The 18,325-nt window shown below is 32.5% G+C and overlaps 1 protein-coding gene across 13 annotated transcripts in view; it reads left to right on the forward strand.

The window, feature by feature from the left end:
* The window catches only part of CARF (calcium responsive transcription factor), a 62,652-nt gene that overhangs the window by 22,362 nt on the left and 21,965 nt on the right, over positions 1-18,325 (forward strand). For 10 of the 13 annotated variants that reach the window (XR_016019608.1, XR_016019610.1, XR_016019609.1 and 7 more), the window contains 9 exons: positions 485-614; positions 1,690-1,774; positions 3,737-3,926; positions 5,968-6,013; positions 8,498-8,635; positions 10,170-10,313; positions 11,399-11,632; positions 13,707-13,869; positions 14,860-14,923. Coding sequence is in view for 10 of the 13 variants with exons in the window: in XM_088793947.1 (XP_088650073.1) it covers positions 485-614; positions 1,690-1,774; positions 3,737-3,926; positions 5,968-6,013; positions 8,498-8,635; positions 10,170-10,313; positions 11,399-11,632; positions 13,707-13,869; positions 14,860-14,923 (1,194 nt within the window). In the remaining 3 variants the exon portion in view is untranslated. Of the gene's footprint in view, positions 1-484; positions 615-1,689; positions 1,775-3,736; positions 3,927-5,967; positions 6,014-8,497; positions 8,636-10,169; positions 10,314-11,398; positions 11,633-13,706; positions 13,870-14,859; positions 14,924-18,325 lie in introns of those variants that run through there. The other 3 variants (XM_019726857.3, XM_074340452.2, XM_074340444.2) reach the window with 3 other exon arrangements.

An 18,325-nucleotide genomic window follows, 5' to 3' on the forward strand; every position in this document is an offset into this window, starting at 1 on the left:
AATCTCTTTTCTAACATCATAGCTATACTGTTTTGTCATTCATTCATAGTTAATGATTTAGAATAGATATTTTTACTTTAGCGTTATAATTCTGTCTTTGTTAATAGTTATTAAAACTTAAGGAAAAAACATAGCTTGCACAAAACATTATAAACATGGTACAGAAACAAAAAATAGTCAGTTTTACATTTTCCTATTATACTGTGAAACTCTTAATAAACAATTACTTCTACCACTCTTACATCCTAACTGTTCAATGTAAGTTCCAAAAACTTAATTGCAGAATTTCAGTGGTCAGTATTATACTTGGAAAGTAAAAAAGATTATCAGAGAAATTCTCAATAAAGCATTGTAAGTTTTGTTATGTTTAGCTTCAGAGCATATTTTCCCTTTCCTATTTCAAATACATGAATTCTAGTTAGTTACATTCTCTTGGTCTTATTCAAGATACTGATGTTGCATTGTTCTTGTTATTGTTGTTAAGATGCCTCTGAGGAAAAACCCAGCGACAGAAACTTGCCAACTGTAAGAGTGGATGCTCTAGCAGACAATAACAGCAGTTACATTCTTCATCCTCAAGCATCCCTTACATTGCCCAAAAAGACAGTGACCAGGTGAGTCAATGGGAAGGAGAAGCTCATCTTTTGATATCACCATGGAAATATTTTTTAAATTATTACATCTAAAGGTTGCTAACTGTAGAAAAGAAATTCAGGGAACAGAATAGCTACCATCAAATATACGACTGTTTTAAATTATTTTAATGGTATCTTGGCAAGGAGGAGACTACTCTAGAAGCTATAAATGTCCAAAGTGCTGCTTTTCCTAGTGACATTTGCCTGTGATCTGTTGAAGCCAACTGAAAACATCTGACACTAATAGAGTTTTTAGAATAAAGAAATATTCATTCTAGTTTGTAAAATTTTTAATGGTTTCATCACATTTTTATGTATCTTATTCCTCTGTGGTAAAATGTTTAAAATGTTTTTTTGTTAACGTCTGTTTCAGCTTTTATTTTTGCTTTATAATAACGCTTTATAATAATTTAGGGGAATATAGGCATGGTAGGAGAACTGACTCTGGGTGGTGAACACACAATGTGATATATAGATGATGTATTACAGAATTGTACACCTGAAATCTATGTAACTTTACTAATAGTTGTCACCCCAATAAACTTTAATTTAAAAATATATAGAGATACATGCTTTTTGTATGTATATTATTTTAATTGTTCTATGAAAATATTTTTAAATTAACACAATATGACAGTTAGTCTTAGAATTTGACATATATGCTATTCTTAACAAATTACTTGGAGATGTTTTATTACCTCACTTTTTGATAAGTGAAAACAATTATATAATGAGAAGAGTATATAATAAACTTTTAGAGAGAGACATAAAATATTTGAATTTTTTGGAACTACAAGTACTTGTGAGAACAAACTTAGGCCTTTGCTTTAGCAGTTACTAAAATAGTAATGATTAAAGAAAATTTTAATTAATACACCCATCAGATCAATCACTCATTATTATTACAATTTCTTATTGATGACCTTAATTTGTTGTCTTTGACCCTGGCTAAGAGAATAGTGCAATTGAATGTTGTGAGTGTGTGTGTGTGTGTATCTGTATGTGTGTATATAATTTGTGATACATATTTATATATATTTCTGCCCTGTCCCAGAATGCTTGAAGAACCCTTTCTGGCTCCTCTCCAAACACTTTCTTCTAATACACCTATCTGGGCCTGCCGTCTTAGGAGCTGTGAGGTGAGTTAAAAAGATTCCTTACCTAGATTCATTTAATTGATTATAACTATAATTCATCCCAAAGTGTCCACTTTTGAGTACAGCTAATAGAGGCTGTATCCATAATATTTTGTTCAGGTTTATGCTAAATCTGATTTCATCTTATTCTTTTATTTGTTAGAGATTGTAAGTTCTGTTAAAGCAGAGATTATATAAATCCTTTTACACTTCACTATCTTTTCTTTTCTTGCAACTCTTTTCTTTTGCCTTCCATGAAACTTTGCCATCATGTTTCTCTGTGTTTTTTATTTTTTTTTATTTTATCTTTTGATGATTCCTGTTCTTTCTTTGCTTGCACTTATTTCTTTTCACATTCAGTGGAAATTCTTCAAGATTCACTGTTTGACCTTGTTTTATTTCTCTATAAGCACAGATGTACACATTTTTTACTATAATCTAAGCACATTCAAAAAGGGAAACCTAGTTGGCTACTAAATCTGTGTCTGTTAGATAAAAGTAAGTATGCTAATTTCCATAAAATAAAATAAAAACATTAACTATTTTTGGTACTTAGGTCACAGAGGATCAAAGAAGGATCTATATAGAAAGAATCTTGATACAATGAACAAATTCTTTGACATCATTTTTATACGAGATATCATCCCAGTTTTCATAGGATTTCAAATAGACTCATGGTATCCTATCAAAATCAATTTCAGTAAAGAAGCCCCGGGAACCAGTACTTTGTGGCTAGTTTTATACTGATCTGGTTGGATACACGGGTAGAATTTTAAATATCTGGAAGAATGGATATATAATAAGTTCTTCAAGCCACCTTCCCTAAATATTATTTCTCTAAAACAAGGTTTTGGTAAAGATAGTGTGGCAGTGAGTTTGGCATTCTCTAACAAATACCTGGATAATACTTATTTGATGAGGCTGGTGAATTCACATCAGACCCACTTGTTTTAATACATTGATTGGAGGGGAGAAGTGACATTCTCTTTTGAGAGCTGATGAGTCTTTCATCTTGGACAACCACATCGTTAAAAATTTTTTTATTAGTTTCAGGTGTACAAAACAATGTAATAGATATTTACACCCATCACAAAATGATAACCCCCTGTAGTCTAGTATCCCTCTGACATTGTATATACCGTGTCTCCCCGAAAATAAGACCTAGCCAGACAATCAGCTCTAATGCGTCTTTTGGAACAAAAATTAATATGAGACCCAGTCTCATATCATATCATATCATAAAGACCCGGTCTTATTTTACTATAAGACCGGGTTTTATATTAATTTTTACTCCAAAAGACGCATTAGAGCTGATTGTCTGGCTAGGTCTTATTTTCAGGGAAACACGGTAGCTGTTACAATAATATTGACTATATTCCCTGTGCTGTACTCCATACCCCATGACTATATGTAACGTCTGTGTGTGTGTGTGCGTGTGTGTGTGTGGTGTGTATTTAATTATAGCTGACATTCAATATTATTCAGCTTCTGGTGTACAGTACAGTGGTCAGTCATCTACACAGTCCATGAAGTGGTCTCCCTAACAAGACAGGTGCCCATCTGACACCCTACAAAATCTTTACAACATTATTGATTATATTCCCTAAACTGTCTTTCATATCCCCGTGGCAATATTGGGACTACCAATTTGTACTTTCTAATCCTTTTTCCTTCTCCCCCCACCCCACGCCCCTCCCATCTAGCAACCATCAGTTTTTTTTTTTCCTTATATCTTTGAGTCTATTTCCGTTTTGTTTGTTTGTTTATTGTTCTTTAGATTCCACATTTAAGTGAGATCATATGGTATTTGTCTTCCTCCATTTGACTTATTTCACTTAGTATAATATTCTCTAGGTCCATCCATCTTGTTGAAAATGATAAGATTTCATTCACACATCATTAAATTTTTTGTACAATGAAACATATTTGCTAATAATTTTGTTATTTAATTTTTACAACATGCAGAAAATTGGAGATTCATACCGTGGCTACTGTATAAGTGAGACTGAATTAGAAAGTGTCCTAACATTTCATAAGCAGCAAACACAGACTGTTTGGGGGACCCGCCAATCTCCTAGCCCAGCCAAGCCAGCTACACGTTTGATGTGGAAATCCCAGTATGTTCCATATGATGGAATCCCATTTGTCAATGCAGGTACTTTTTAAAAGAATTATTTTAAAAGGTTCAGCAATAGCCATGATCTATTGTGAAAATGTGTTTTTTCTAAGGCAGTACATTTACTTTTGGTAGATGACAACCGAATGCTAATTGATAAAAAAAGTATGTTAAACTAAAAAGAAAACTTACGGTAAATATAACCAATTATTTTATGTTATAAAATTGCATTTTAATATATTAAATGAATAATGCTTTCTTTAGATATTATGCCGCAAACAGAAAATAAAAATATTGAAATTTCAGGTAGACCTACTCAATACAAATTAAATAGTAAATTATTTTAAATATATCTCTTGGGGTGTTTTTTTTTTCATGCAATCCAGATATTCTCTCCTCTCTTGATTTGTCTTGTGGGACAAATTTGTGTACATTTTATATAGTTTACAACCCTGGACTTACTGTATAGAATTTGTATATAATTAGGAGTTATTATATAGAATTCTAATATTAGGGTTCTTAAGCATTGGGTGTATTATACACAGAAGTCTCAAACACTGGGATACTGTTTACTAAAGCAGCAGAGTTTCAAATAATTCCCAGAGATTCACCCTCAGACTAGTCGGATCCCACAGAACCTAGAAATAAGTGATTTATTTCAGGACTATGTGGATACTGATTCACCTGGAAGAGTTACAGCCTCATCCTAGACCTCTGAGGGTAAAAAGAAATACTTAAGAGGAAGATAAGATAAATATAACTGCTTCTGCCCAGTTTTATCAGTACTCTATAAAAGAAATGCAACAGTCTTCCTCTCCTTAGTTCTAATCCCCTTCTTAACTCTTCATAGGCAGTCGCTACATGAATTTGGTGTATATCTTGCCAGTCTATACTTTTATACTTTACCATACATGTTTGTATTTATAATAATATATTTTATTGTTTTTGATATTTAAAAATGTACGTAAATAGTAAACTATAAACATTGTTATGTAAATTTGTTCACTCACCCTTATGTTTTGAAATCTATCCTTGTTACTTGTAGATCCTACTTAACTCAATTTAATTATCATACAACATTCCAGCATATGACTAAACCACAATTATTTTTCTACTAACAATCATTTAGGTTGTTTCCAACTTTTAAATATTACGAAGAATGCAATAGTCAGGACTCCACAATAAACATTTTCTGTTGAAAAGGTGTAATTAGTTTTTCTGGAGTATATGCGTTAAAGTGGAATTGCTGAGTTGTGAAGTATGCCCATTTCATCTTTACAAGAGTCTCTCAAACTGCTCACTAAAGTGGTTGTACAGGCCCAAAATCTGTTCTCTAGAATTTTTTTGGATAGATGTATTTTAGAGTTCTGAATTTTTGGAATGTAATGTGGTAATATTACAAAATACTTCTAGCAATCATTCTATAGATAATAGCACTTGATCAAACACAGTAATACTTTTTGGGCAGTCATACTAGGAGAAATAAATAAAGACTATAAATAGCCTTATAAAGCTAAGGTCAGATTTTGCAGCCAAATGAGTTCCCCAAAATTTTGTTTTTTGAGCTGTTCAGATTCAGAAATGTACATAAGGGGTTGATGGCCTGTCCAATTTTTACTCCTTTCAGCGACATATAAAAATTTAACTTTCCCACAATCACTCTATAACTTAGCATTGTCAGACTTTTAAAAATCTTTGTATTATGAAATTTTCATATGTATATCAAAGTAGAGGTAATAATTATGAAATCCCCTGACTCCATGTATATATCATCCAGCTTCAACAACTGTCAGCATGTAGTCAGTCTTATCTATACTCCTACCCACTTCCTCATTCCCCACCACCAAGATGATTTTACAGCAAATTCCAGATATCATATCATTTTCATCTATAATTACTAAAATATATAATACATACTAAAGTATATATCTTAAATGATAAGGACTCTTTAAATACATATTGAGTATCCCTTTTATAAAATTAACAGCAATCTCTGTTACCCTTTTAAAATAATTAACAGCAATCTCTAAATGTCCAATATTCACATTCCTCCACTTATCTCATAATTCTTTTTCCCTAGGTTTGTTGAAATTTACATCCACACAGAGTTCACAGATTATATTTGGGTAATATACTTCTTAAATTTTTTTTTCATCTAAAAATTTCTCTCCTGTTTTCCCCAGGTAATTTGTTCTATAGAGTTTGCCATATTCTGGATTTTGCTGATTCCATCTCTGTGGTGTGTTTAACATGTTCTTTTATCTCCTATATTTCCTTTAAACTGTTAGATCTAGAGGTGTGACTAAATGAAGATTTAATCCGCGTAAAAATATTTTGTAAGAATACTTCATAGATTCTGTATAGTTCTTATTGCTACCTATGTATAGCACCTTTTTGTGATATTAAGATTGATCAGTGGATTCAGTTGTTTTAGAATATTGTCAATTTTTTTTAATTTTTGCCAATCTGAAGTGTGAGATAGTATTTTTTTTTAATTTTTATTAAATTTATTGGGGTGACATTGGTAAGTAAAATTATATAGGTTTCAAGTATACAATTCTGTAATACATCACCTATATATTACATTGTATGTTCACTACCCCAAGTCAGTTCTTCTTCCAGCACCGTATATTTGACCCCTTTTACCCTTTTCTACTACCTCTCCTCCCCCCTTACCCTCTCGTAGCCACTAAACTGTTGTCTTTGTCTATGAGTTTTTGTTTGTTTGTCTTGTTCATTTGTTGCTTTCAGTTTTATATCCCACATATGAGTGAAATCGTATGGTTCTTGACTTTTTCTGTCTGATAGGATTTTACTATTGTTTTAATTTACATTTTCTCATTTACTAGTGAAATTCAACATCTTTTTATTTGTTAATTTAATATCTTTTTCTTTCTTTCTGAATTGCCTGTTCATAACCTTTACGCATTTTTCTATTAGATTGTGTTTTTTTTTTTAATTATTTATGGTTCTTTTATTCTGCATGTTAATTTTTCGTTATATGTAGTATAAAATACTGTTTCTCAAACTGTTATTTTCATTTTACCTTTATTTATGATGTCTTTTAAGTAGAAGTTTTACATTTTTATGTTAGCTTTACCAACATTTTAATTTATGATTGGTGTTTTTGTAGGGTTTTTTTGAGAATTTTTGTAAGTGTTTATTTGAGCCAAAGTGATGATAATTGCTGGGCAGCAAGATCTCAAATGCTTTTATTGGTGTTTTTTTGTTTTTTAATTTTATTGGGGAATATTGGGGGACAGTGTGTTTTTCCAGAACCCATCAGCTCCAAGTAGTTGTCCTTCAATCTAATTGTAGAGGGCGCAGCTCAGCTCCAAGTCCAGTTGCCATTTTCAATCTTTAGTTGCAGGGGCGCAGCCCACCATCCCATGTGGGAATTGAATCGGTAACCTTGTTGTTGAGAGCTCGCGCTCTAACCAACTGAGCCATCAGGCCGCCCCTCCGGAAGCTCAGTGGCAGCTCATTGTCTTCAATCTAGTTGTGGAGGGTGCAGCTCACTGGCCCATGTGGGAATTGAACCGGTAATCCTATTGTTCAGAGCTGGCACTCTAACCAACTGAGCCATCAGCCACCCTGGGTGTTTTTGGTTTTATGTTTAAAAAGTTTGCTGTACCCTTGATAGAGTAGGATATCCAACTTAAAATCTTAAACTGTATAGCTTTCACATCTACTTATTTGCGTTATCTATTGTTATGTAGCAAATTACCCCAAACTTGGTGGCTGAAAACCACAAACATTTATTATCTCCGTGTCTGTGGGTCAGGAATCCAAGAGCAGCTTAGCAAGGTGGTTCTGCCTCATGTTGTCTTACAAGACTGCAGTTAAGGTGTTGGCTGGAGCTGCAGTCATCTCATGGCTTGACTACGGCTGGATCTGCTTCCAAGCTCACTCATGTGGCTGTTGGCAGGCCTTATTCCTTGCCGCATGGGCCTTTACGCAGAGCTGCCTTACCACATGATAGCTGATTTCTCCCAGAGTGAGTAATCCAAGCAGAGGAAGAGAGTACTTGAGACGGAAGTCATAGTCTTTTTATAACCTAATATCAAAAATAATGTCTTGTCAGTTCTGCCATATTCATTAGAAGTAAGTTAGTAAATGTGGCCCATATTTATTAGAAGTAAGTTAATAAGTCTAGCCCATGCTTTAGGGGAGGGAATTACACAAGGACATGAGTACTAGGAGGCAGGGATAATTGGGGGCCATCTTAGTGACAGGTTATCATATTACACTACCAGCCCAAATAGAAAAAAGGAAATAAATTATTTTAAAAGGAAATAATGTTTATTAACAGATGTAGCATTTGCTAATTTCTGTTTATAAAATGTTAAATTTTATTAAAATCATATTTATGTAAATATCAGTTGACATTCAGTATATGTGGTATTTGCTAATTTTCTTAACATAGTGTGCTATATTAGGTAAATATTACAATAAACTTTCAAATTTATTTGTTTGTACATCTTAGTAAGACTTACTGATGTTTTCTTTAAAGTTGTATAATAGAAAGTATAGATTTTGACATTGCCACCACCAAGTTATTTTTTAATCTAGTATCCAGAACAGATGGATACTTGAATTAATATCAATAGTTGGTTTTGGCCCACAGGGAGTAGAGCGGTGGTAATGGAGTGTCAGTATGGTCCAAGGAGAAAAGGTTTCCAGTTAAAAAAAATCAGTGAGCAGGAAAGCAGTTCTTGTCAGCTCTACAAAGCCACTTGTCCAGCCCGGTAAGCTTTATTTTCCTTTATTTGTTTCTTACTAAGTACTTATTTTTGAATAGCTAATATGCACACTTTTATTAAGTTTAAACAGTGCCAAAAAAGATACAGTGAAATGTAAGTTTCCTCGTATCCTGACTTCCTATTTTCCTCTCCAACACAACAACTCTTACCAGTTTCTTGAGTAATCTTCCGAAGATATTTTGTGTATAACAAATATAAGACCCAGTATTTATTATATTATATAATATAATAAATATAAGACCCAGTATATATTATATTATATTATATTATATTATATTATATTATATTATATTATATTATATTATATCCGGTTTTATATTATAGTAAAATAAGACCAGATCTTATATTAATTTTTGCTCCAAAAGACACATTAGAGCTGATGGTCCAGCTAGGTCTTATTTTCAGGGAAACAAGGTGTGTACATTCTCCTTTACCCTCATAAATGATGAAGATTTCAGTAAAGCTTACTAATATTCTTTTAAAGTTAGGTAGTAGTGTACGTTTTTCCTGCTATGAATTCACATTGATTTATTTTCATTATGAATACCTATTGTGGTTATTTACTGTATACCTATTATTGCTTTATGCTAGTGTGAATATGACATATACTATGCTTTGCTTTTTTTCATTCCCGATATATCTCAAACCTGCCCACATATCTGTACATAAAAGCACTGGTTTTTTCCTTTTTTTAAAAAAAAATATTTAGCTTTAGAATTGAGATATAATTGATATATATTAGTTTCATGGATCCTTCCTTTTAATAGCCATGTAATATTCCATTTATGGATGAATTAACATTTACTTAATTAGTGCTGGACATGTAGGCTCTGTAAGATATTCTTTATTATTATTTACAAAGCTGCAGTTAACAACATTGTACCTATTTATACATTTGTGTTGGTGTATCAGTAGCATAAATTCCTTGAAATGAAATTGCTAGGGCAAAAGTTATATTTTTTTTAAATGTTATATTCTTTTCAAAGTTACTTTTTTAGAGAGGTTTTACTAATTATATTCATACCAGAAATGTATGAAACCAATATAGTAAGTTTTAGATCGAATAAGACTACAGAATAGTTATTGCTTTGGGAGAATGAAAAATGTGAATAAAATAAAAGATTGTTGTAATGTCCTTTACTAATATTCTGTGCCCAGCAACTATACTGGGTGCCATGGGAAACAAGGAGACTAGAAGAGGTATAATATTTTACTTAATCGTGGGGAACATAAAATATCGATGGTATAGATCAGTAAACAAAAAAATATTAGAGGACATAGTAGTATAATATATAGTATACTGTAATTATTTAGATATTTTTACTGAAGTCATGATTATTGTTAATTTGCTAAGTACTATGCACTGAGAATATGGCATATCTTTCACAAAATCCTCTGAATGCTTTCTCGATTAATTGAATTTTCTGTAAACTTTAATATTTCAGGTAAACTTCTGGTTTAATTAGGTTTTCTTGAGATTACAATATAATGAAGCAAATTCTTTTTTTCTTATAAAAAGGATTTACATTAAAAAGGTACAAAAGTTTCCTGAATATAGAGTTCCTACAGATCCCAAAATTGACAGGAAAATAATCCGAATGGAGCAAGAGAAAGCCTTTAACATGCTAAAGAAGAACTTGGTAGATGCTGGTGGTATTCTTAGGTATGAGATTTATATGGTTCTTTTATTTTACAAATTAATTAGCTCCATTTGCAAGAATTCCTTCTGTAAGAGAAATTATGTTTTCCAATTACTCCATTAAGAAATGGTTTTTATAAGAGAGGTGTCTCACTAGTAGTTCCTTAGATATTCAAATAACTTGCCACTGTATAAGTCATTGAGCTTATCTGCCAAATGTTGTAGATAAATCTGACCAAAGAGTTCTATATATCGCAGGGAAGGTTTTTTCCAAAATGACAAATACATATTTAGCAACATATTTCTCTATATATTTAGTACTTTGTTTCAAACACTTACTAAGAACCAAATTTGCAGTCGCCTATATATTTTTTAACCCATCTTTGGTAACTATGGCAGCCAGAAATGAATTTTAAGCCCTACATAAAATTCCATTTTGTAACTTTTATAGTAAGGTCTTAAATAAGAACTATTAGCTTTCTTTCTTATTTTCTTTTATGTGTCACTCTAGGTGAAGAATTTGCAATTGTATAATGGGGTTAAGGGTGTGGAATATGGTTTCTGTGTGATTTTAAAGAAACTTTCAGATACATGAAAAAGGAATAGAGTCAGTAATTAGATCCTTTAGTTTGGAGAGCATTGCATTTTAAGTAGACTACATTTTGTGCAATATCAGTCATTGCAAGCAAAAATACCAATTAAGACAATGTCCTACCAGATCAGTTCATTTTCTTAGCATCTGTTCTTTGCACTGTACTACTGTACAAGAGGTCTGTACTCATCTTTCAGTTGATTGTCTTGCTCATTGGGGCTACAGGAGCTGGAGCACTGTAGAGGCAGTATGGCAAGCTCCTGTCACAGAAGAGTCTCCCTCATAGCTCCATCTGGATAGACTCTGAATAATATCCACTCTTTGGTTTGAAAGACATTTTAAATTTTATTTATATTTAATTTATTTGTAAAATTTTTATTTATATTTATTTAATATGATATAATCATATATAATTTTTTCTTAAGAGATTATTCCTTCTCTTGATGAGTATTAACATAAGTAATTGTGATTCTTGCCTCTGTCTAGTAATGTAATTTTAACTATTTTCTCTCATCAGGTGGTATGTACAGTTGCCTACACAGCAAGCTCATCAGTATCACGAACTAGAGACTCCTTCCCTCCCTTTATCACCTTCTCCTTTTCCTGTGTCCTCTCTTGAAGAAGAGGAAACTGCCATTAGAGATGAGGATTGTACTTTACCCTCACGTTTACATCCTCAAGTAGCACATAAGATTCAAGAATTAGTATCACAGGGAATAGAACAAGTGTATGCAGTGAGGAAACAGCTAAGGTACAGAAGGAAATTGTTCTTTTATGTTTCTCATTTTTGTTTGCTGGTTTAAATAATATGCTTAACATTATAGACATTTTCCAGGATATGTGCTATCAGAGTAGATAAGGAATATAGTTTATTAAAATAATATTATTTATGATCACATCCCAGCAGATGCTTGGCAAACCATGAGTAATGATTTGAATTACTCATTTGAGATATTCCATATTCAGATTTGGCAAATTGGACTATTTCTAAATGATAGATGAATTGAATTATATAATAAGTACCTTTACATTAAAAAAATCTTTGTAGAACCAAAGATTTTAAAACTTAGGCCAAGGTACTTATTCTAAGCAATTAAATTTTATCACCTCAAAAGAATATGGATAGTTCTTTGTCTAATGATTTTATATGTAATACTCGGGTCTAATTTTATTGATACTCAGGATATAATAATTATTATCATGTGGCACTTATCATGTGTGTGCCAGGTATTGTGCTAAGCACTATATATGCACAATTGCATTTATTCTTATGACTCTATAAAGTCGGTATATTTATCCCCATTCTGCAGATGAGACCATGGATACTCAGGGTGGTTAAATAATAGGTGGAGGCAGAACTGAAATCTAGGTCTCACGCTATAGCTCGTGCTCTTCGCCAGATTTCTAGTACTTAACTGACCTTGTTTGTACTGGTTTTATGTAGTCTGATCTGAGTAGGGTTTCCAGGAGGGAATTCCTGCCTGTTCTGAAGAATTTTATCGCTTTCCCGTTCCTGAATCCGGAGAAAAGTTGGTCAGGAAATTGGGAGAATTGGCTCCTTGAACCCAGTAATACACACAATGGGAAATAAATGTACTACTCACAATGTATCTCTTAGACATTTTTCCTATTTATCGCTAGGGTTTCTACGCAGGAATTCCTGCCCATTCTTGGGAATTTTTTTTGCTTTTCCATTCCCGAATCCTGAGAAAAGTTGGTTGGGAAATTGGAAAAACCGGTTCCTTGAACCCAGGTGGTTGGTAGTATCAGCTGTCACTTTGTGGAAACGATTCATCGTGGAGAACAGAAAACAGTTTATATCTCAGGATTTCGGAACGGGTAAGCAAAAAAAATTCCTGAGAACGGGCGGGAATTCCTGCCTGGAAATCCTAGATTTGAGCAACAAATGAGTATTTCCTAGGATTATTTTTTAATTAATACATTACTTTTTTATTTAGTAGCTTTCTTACACATTTTATATTTATTTCCATCAAACATTGTTAGAACAGAACCAAAATTTGGTAAAGCCAGCTACTATTTACGAAACCTGAATCTTAAAAACAGATGTATAATACAGCTCTGTGATATGCTCTCTCTCTATATATAGAGCATGTCATATATATACATAGAGCATATCATATATATATCATATAGAGCATATGATGTATATATATATATATAAAACTTTATCATTTCTTGTATGTATCTATTTTTATACAATTAGGTGGCAATGCCTAGTCTTCTCTTTTGTCTACTTGTAAAATGCAAGCAGATTGTATTTCATATGATATTAATTGATGCCTTTTGGAAGAAATATAATATCATATTTATGCAGATAACATGGGTGTAGGCCCAAGCTCTCTTACTTACTAGGTAGGTGTATAAATTTGGGCAAATTATTTAACTTTTGCAGCCCTCAGTTCCCTTATTTCTAATGTGGGAATGCTAATTGTTCCTACCTCATAGGTTTATATTAAGGGTTAAAGGAGATACTTGATGTGAAGTGTTCAGTACAGTGCCTGACATAATAAACATTCAGAAGCTTACTTAAATTGAAAATAGTGATTCTTTAAATTCATAAAAATGTTAAAACTTACTCTAAGATATACAGGTATTTAACCAATGTAAATATTACATTTCTTTAATCTGCATGAATTCTATGATTTAATGTATGGAAAAAATTAAAACTGGAAAAATGCAAACTACTTATAAAGCTGTAAACCGTGCTTTACTGAAGTTTATGCTAAAAGAGAACCTTTCTCTCATTTGATATAAAGTATATTGCTAGATTGTTTATGTTTTATTACATTTTACATTCTCCACAGAAAATTTGTAGAAAGGGAACTGTTCAAACCTGATGAGGTACCTGAAAGACATAATTTATCCTTTTTTCCAACTGTAAATGATATAAAAAATCACATCCATGAAGTACAGAAATCCTTGAGAAATGGAGATAATGTATGTAATTCGGAGATTATTCCAGCAACGGTATGATTAAAACTCTAATTCCTTTTTTTATTACATAATCTTTCTCAGCTTCTGTCACTGTTTGGCCTAATAGGGATGGTTGCTATTAAGTTAGGCCATAACTGTAATATAAGAAAAATAGTATCTTTTTCATAAGACATAAACACTATGAACTCTCAGATGATGATTGGACAATTTTTTTAATTACTCTTACAAGAAGAAAAACCACTGAATTTCCAACTCTGACTATAATAGCAATAGAAATATATGTTTAAAAATCAACATAGTTTATTTCTGTAAAAAGTATATCTTACTCATTTAACAGACATTTATTGGTTACATGCTGTGTATATATTCCCTTCTTTTTTAAATAGATGGGTAAATTTAAATAGAATCATTCAGACTTTAATACAAAAAGTGATGATATTAGTTTTATATCCCACCTATGGATGTCATTGTTACCTCATTCTGTGACACTGTGGTTTCCCCCTGAATATTGGTCATTTCTATGAAAATTTTTCCTACTCTGAAGAGATTAAATAATATAACTACCCAGGAAATACTAATTATAATGCAAGCAGTGATTATGGTATTCAAATCTCAGTAACAATATTCTTTGTTCTCTACATTTTTATTGCCCAAATGCTGTAACTGAATAGATTTAGATTTTTTTTGTGTTGTTTTTAACTAGAGCTACTATTCTTTGCTCTCCAGAACTCTTAATTATTCACTATCCAGAATTCAGGAACAAAAATACATTTGGTTAGCAATGATCCTTGCTACCTACACTTGCTATCCAAATTCTTGCTATCTGAACGTGGGAAGCTAATGCATTTGGATGGTGAAGTATACTTGTGCTTTGAGAATATAAACAAGTGAAGAGAGTAATTACAAGATAAAGCACACGTATACTATGACCAAATACAATATGACAGTTATATTGATGTTTTAAAATAGTTTTTCAATATAAATGCAGTATTATTTTTACTGAAATAAATATTCCCTTTTAAGCTTCAATGGACTACGGATAGTGGGAATATTCTCAGAGAGACTGTGACAGTTACATTTGCAGAAGGTAGGTTATCTTAAATACCTTTAAAATATAAAATCAAATAGTGTCAAACTGGAGGATATTTAAGATATTATCTCATCTAAGCAAATTTTATGGATAAGCAAACTATGGCCCAAAGAGGCAAGAACAATTATGTTAGGATTTATCAAAATAATTCCAGCTATTTAAATTTCTTCCTATAATCAGCTTTTATGCTTCTCTATGATTGAAATTTTTAGTCTGATTACTAGCACAGTTTACTATAAAGTTAGGCTAATTCCAATGGTAATAACCGTTAGATACTCTGATCAGGAAACTATTGTCCTTTTTTTGTATGGTTTGCTTTTTCACATATGTTCTTACTCCTATGTTCTCTCAATAGTCCAAGCTTATTTCAGCCCTTTTGTTCTCTCTTCTGAAAATGTTTTTTCTCCTCTTCTGCGTGGCATTATCTACTCAATACTCAAATAGCAATCTCTTTGGCTTTAAGTGCTCTCTTAACTAAACCCCTTTTATAAAGTTAGATATTCATTCTTTTGTGTTTACCTCTGCATTTAGCATGGTATCCTTTTGTTTACACATCTGTATCTTTCATTATAATTTGAGCTCCTCAGGGGCAAGGATTGTATTTTATTCAAATTAAAATACCTGATTCATAGCATAATGCCTGCTAAAAAGTTAACACCTAAATAAATGCTTTAGAATAAATTTATGAATAACTATATACGGTATAATTACTTCCTTTTTAATTGAAATTTACTAGGGTGACAATGGTTAGTAAAATTACATAGGTTTTAAATGTACAATCATCTGTATATCAGTGTGTGTTCACCACCCAGAGTCAGTTTTCCCATCACCATGTATTTGACCCCGTTTACCCTCATCTACCATCTCCCTCTCTCCTTACCCTCTGGTAACACAATTACTTTTTTATTTTTCAACTTATTAACCTTTGAGTCACTTTGCCCTACAGAATAACTTTTAAATTCTTTAACATTATTCATTTTTTCTGTACATATTTCACTCACTGTGATAAATGCTGGGCATAAAAAAAGAACAAGTTAAAGTTTCTTGCTTCATTGAATTTAAAGTTTAGCTAGAGAAAAAGGCAAATATGTGTATGTTTTAATTAATTACTGTTATGAAAAGTGCCATGATAATGTCTGTGGGAGTAGTGATAGAGACATATAACTTAGTCCAGGGAGTAGGGAAGTGGCACTTGAGAAAGTGACTTTTAAACTAAGAACTGAAGAATGAATAGGAATTTGCCAATCAAAGGAATAGCATGTTTGAAGGCTAAGCAAGAAAGAGCTTGTCATGTTCAAAGAACTTCAAGTCTGGTTTTAAGCATAGATAATGCTTGGAGATAAGACTGGATAAGCAAAACAGGTTTAGGAGGCCCTTACAGTTTTCCATTTAAAAGGTGTTAGTAGTTTAGACTACACTTGATAGTATTTATATTAGAATTGGGCAGATTTAATAGTTATTTTCAAAATAGAAGTCAAAGGCCTTTGTTATCGTTGAATAGGTGTGGGAGGTTAAAGAGTGGGAATTATCTGGGATGATTCCTGAGTTTCTTCCATGGCAACTTACTGATAGTAGCATTTACTGAGCTCAGCCACACTGGCATAAGGATAGGATATTGGTGGCTGCAGGGGAGAGAAAAAAGTTCATGAGATCAGGTTTGGAAAGCTTGCTATTGAAGCCCTTTCAATAGAGTGGATTGGGAGGCAGCCATTGGGGTGGTTGAAGAGTGAATGGAAGATGAATGAAAGAGTAGAGACAATGTGGGCCACTTTCCAGGAAGTTTGCTATGAAGGGGACTATCAGGTTTGCTATGGGGTTGAGGGAAGTGTTTTTTTTTTAAGACAGAAGAGATGTGAAGAGATACATAAAGATAAAGGTACTTGATAGCTTTGGTGATGGGAAGTTGAGGAAATTTCTGATAGCTTCTCTTTTCTCTTTAAGTAAGAGTGCTAAGGATGAGAGCAGATCTCAGGAAGGGTGGCCAAGATTTTAGGAAAATGTAGATTAGATATCCCTAACACAAAGTGAGAGAAAATTTGTAAGGTTGTCAGATATAGGTAAGGTTCTGTTGAAGTTGATGATCATGAATTGGTATTAGTGGTAGCAGTGAGTTTCTTACTCAGTGGTATTTGGCTTCACATGTATAAGCAGTGGAAGCCATTTTCATCCAGGATGAGGTTTTTACACAGTGGGTTATGACCAAAGGACAGAGAGGCAGGGGAGGTTAGGATATTTGCAAGAGTGTGACTAAAATTATAAGCCAGGATCCTAAGATGGATGGGGAGAGAATTTTATTAGGGAAGAGATTGATGGAGCTGAAGAAAACAGGAATCATGTGAGCTGGAGGTTGAAGAACAATTGTAGTGGAGTAGCTAAGCAAAATCCCTGGGAGAATAAGAGGTTGTGTTCCGAGAATGGGATGTTTGAATTCGAGATGTAGCTGTAGACCAGTCCAGGTATGACCATAATAGTGGGTGACTGCTGCAAAGTGAAGCAGAAGGACAGTTAGAAATGAAGAAGCCAAGAAATGTGAGAGTGCTATTTAATCGTCTTAGCAGTCCTTAGAGGAAGATTCTCTTACTATTCTCATTTCACGCATGAAACTGAAGTTTAGAAACTGAGTTAAATAGTATATTGAAGGTTACAGAGAAAAGCCAGTGCTTAAATCTATCCTTGTCTTACACCAGTGTAATTTTAAAAGTTACTCAATTACAGTATGAAAGCAATAGATAGTTGTTCACAATTGATTTTTGATTGACTTAAAGAGATGAATATATTTGGGTTAACATAAGAATTACATGAGAAAGAATCAAATTCCCTAAGGACAATTTGAAATTTGAGATATTAAGAAAACAGAGAGATTTTTACTCTTATTCTTTTAGTCCAAAATGAGTTATTGAAAGAAATTTAGTACAGTTATTCTGAGTACCTGCTTTATATCAGGCATTGTCCTAGGCACTAGGGCTACCAAAGATGAATTAAATTTGGTCTTTGTAATTGAGAGGCTCAATAGTTTACCCACATCTAGAGAAGTTTAGGTGTAACCCAGCATCATAGCATGGAAAAATGGACTCAGAGTTACAGATGTAGAATCTTTCAAGGAAAAAAAGACCATTTCTTACATTCCATCCTTGATATACTGCATTAAAATTAACAGGAATATATATATATATATATATATATATATATATATATATATATATATATACACATATACATATATACACACACACACATATATATATATATATATATTTTTTTTTTTAATTCTCTTAGATTCTGATTATATACCAGGTTCTGCAAATAGTGGACTAGATAACTTCTTAAAGACCTTTTTCAAACTTTTGACCTTATTTTCTATTCCAATTCTGAGAGTAAGGGTTGTAATAAAGTATAGTA

The sequence above is a fragment of the Rhinolophus sinicus genome, chromosome 17, assembly GCF_057876585.1.
Source record: "Rhinolophus sinicus isolate RSI-liver-muscle chromosome 17, RSI-T2T, whole genome shotgun sequence".
Lineage (NCBI taxonomy): Eukaryota > Metazoa > Chordata > Mammalia > Chiroptera > Rhinolophidae > Rhinolophus > Rhinolophus sinicus.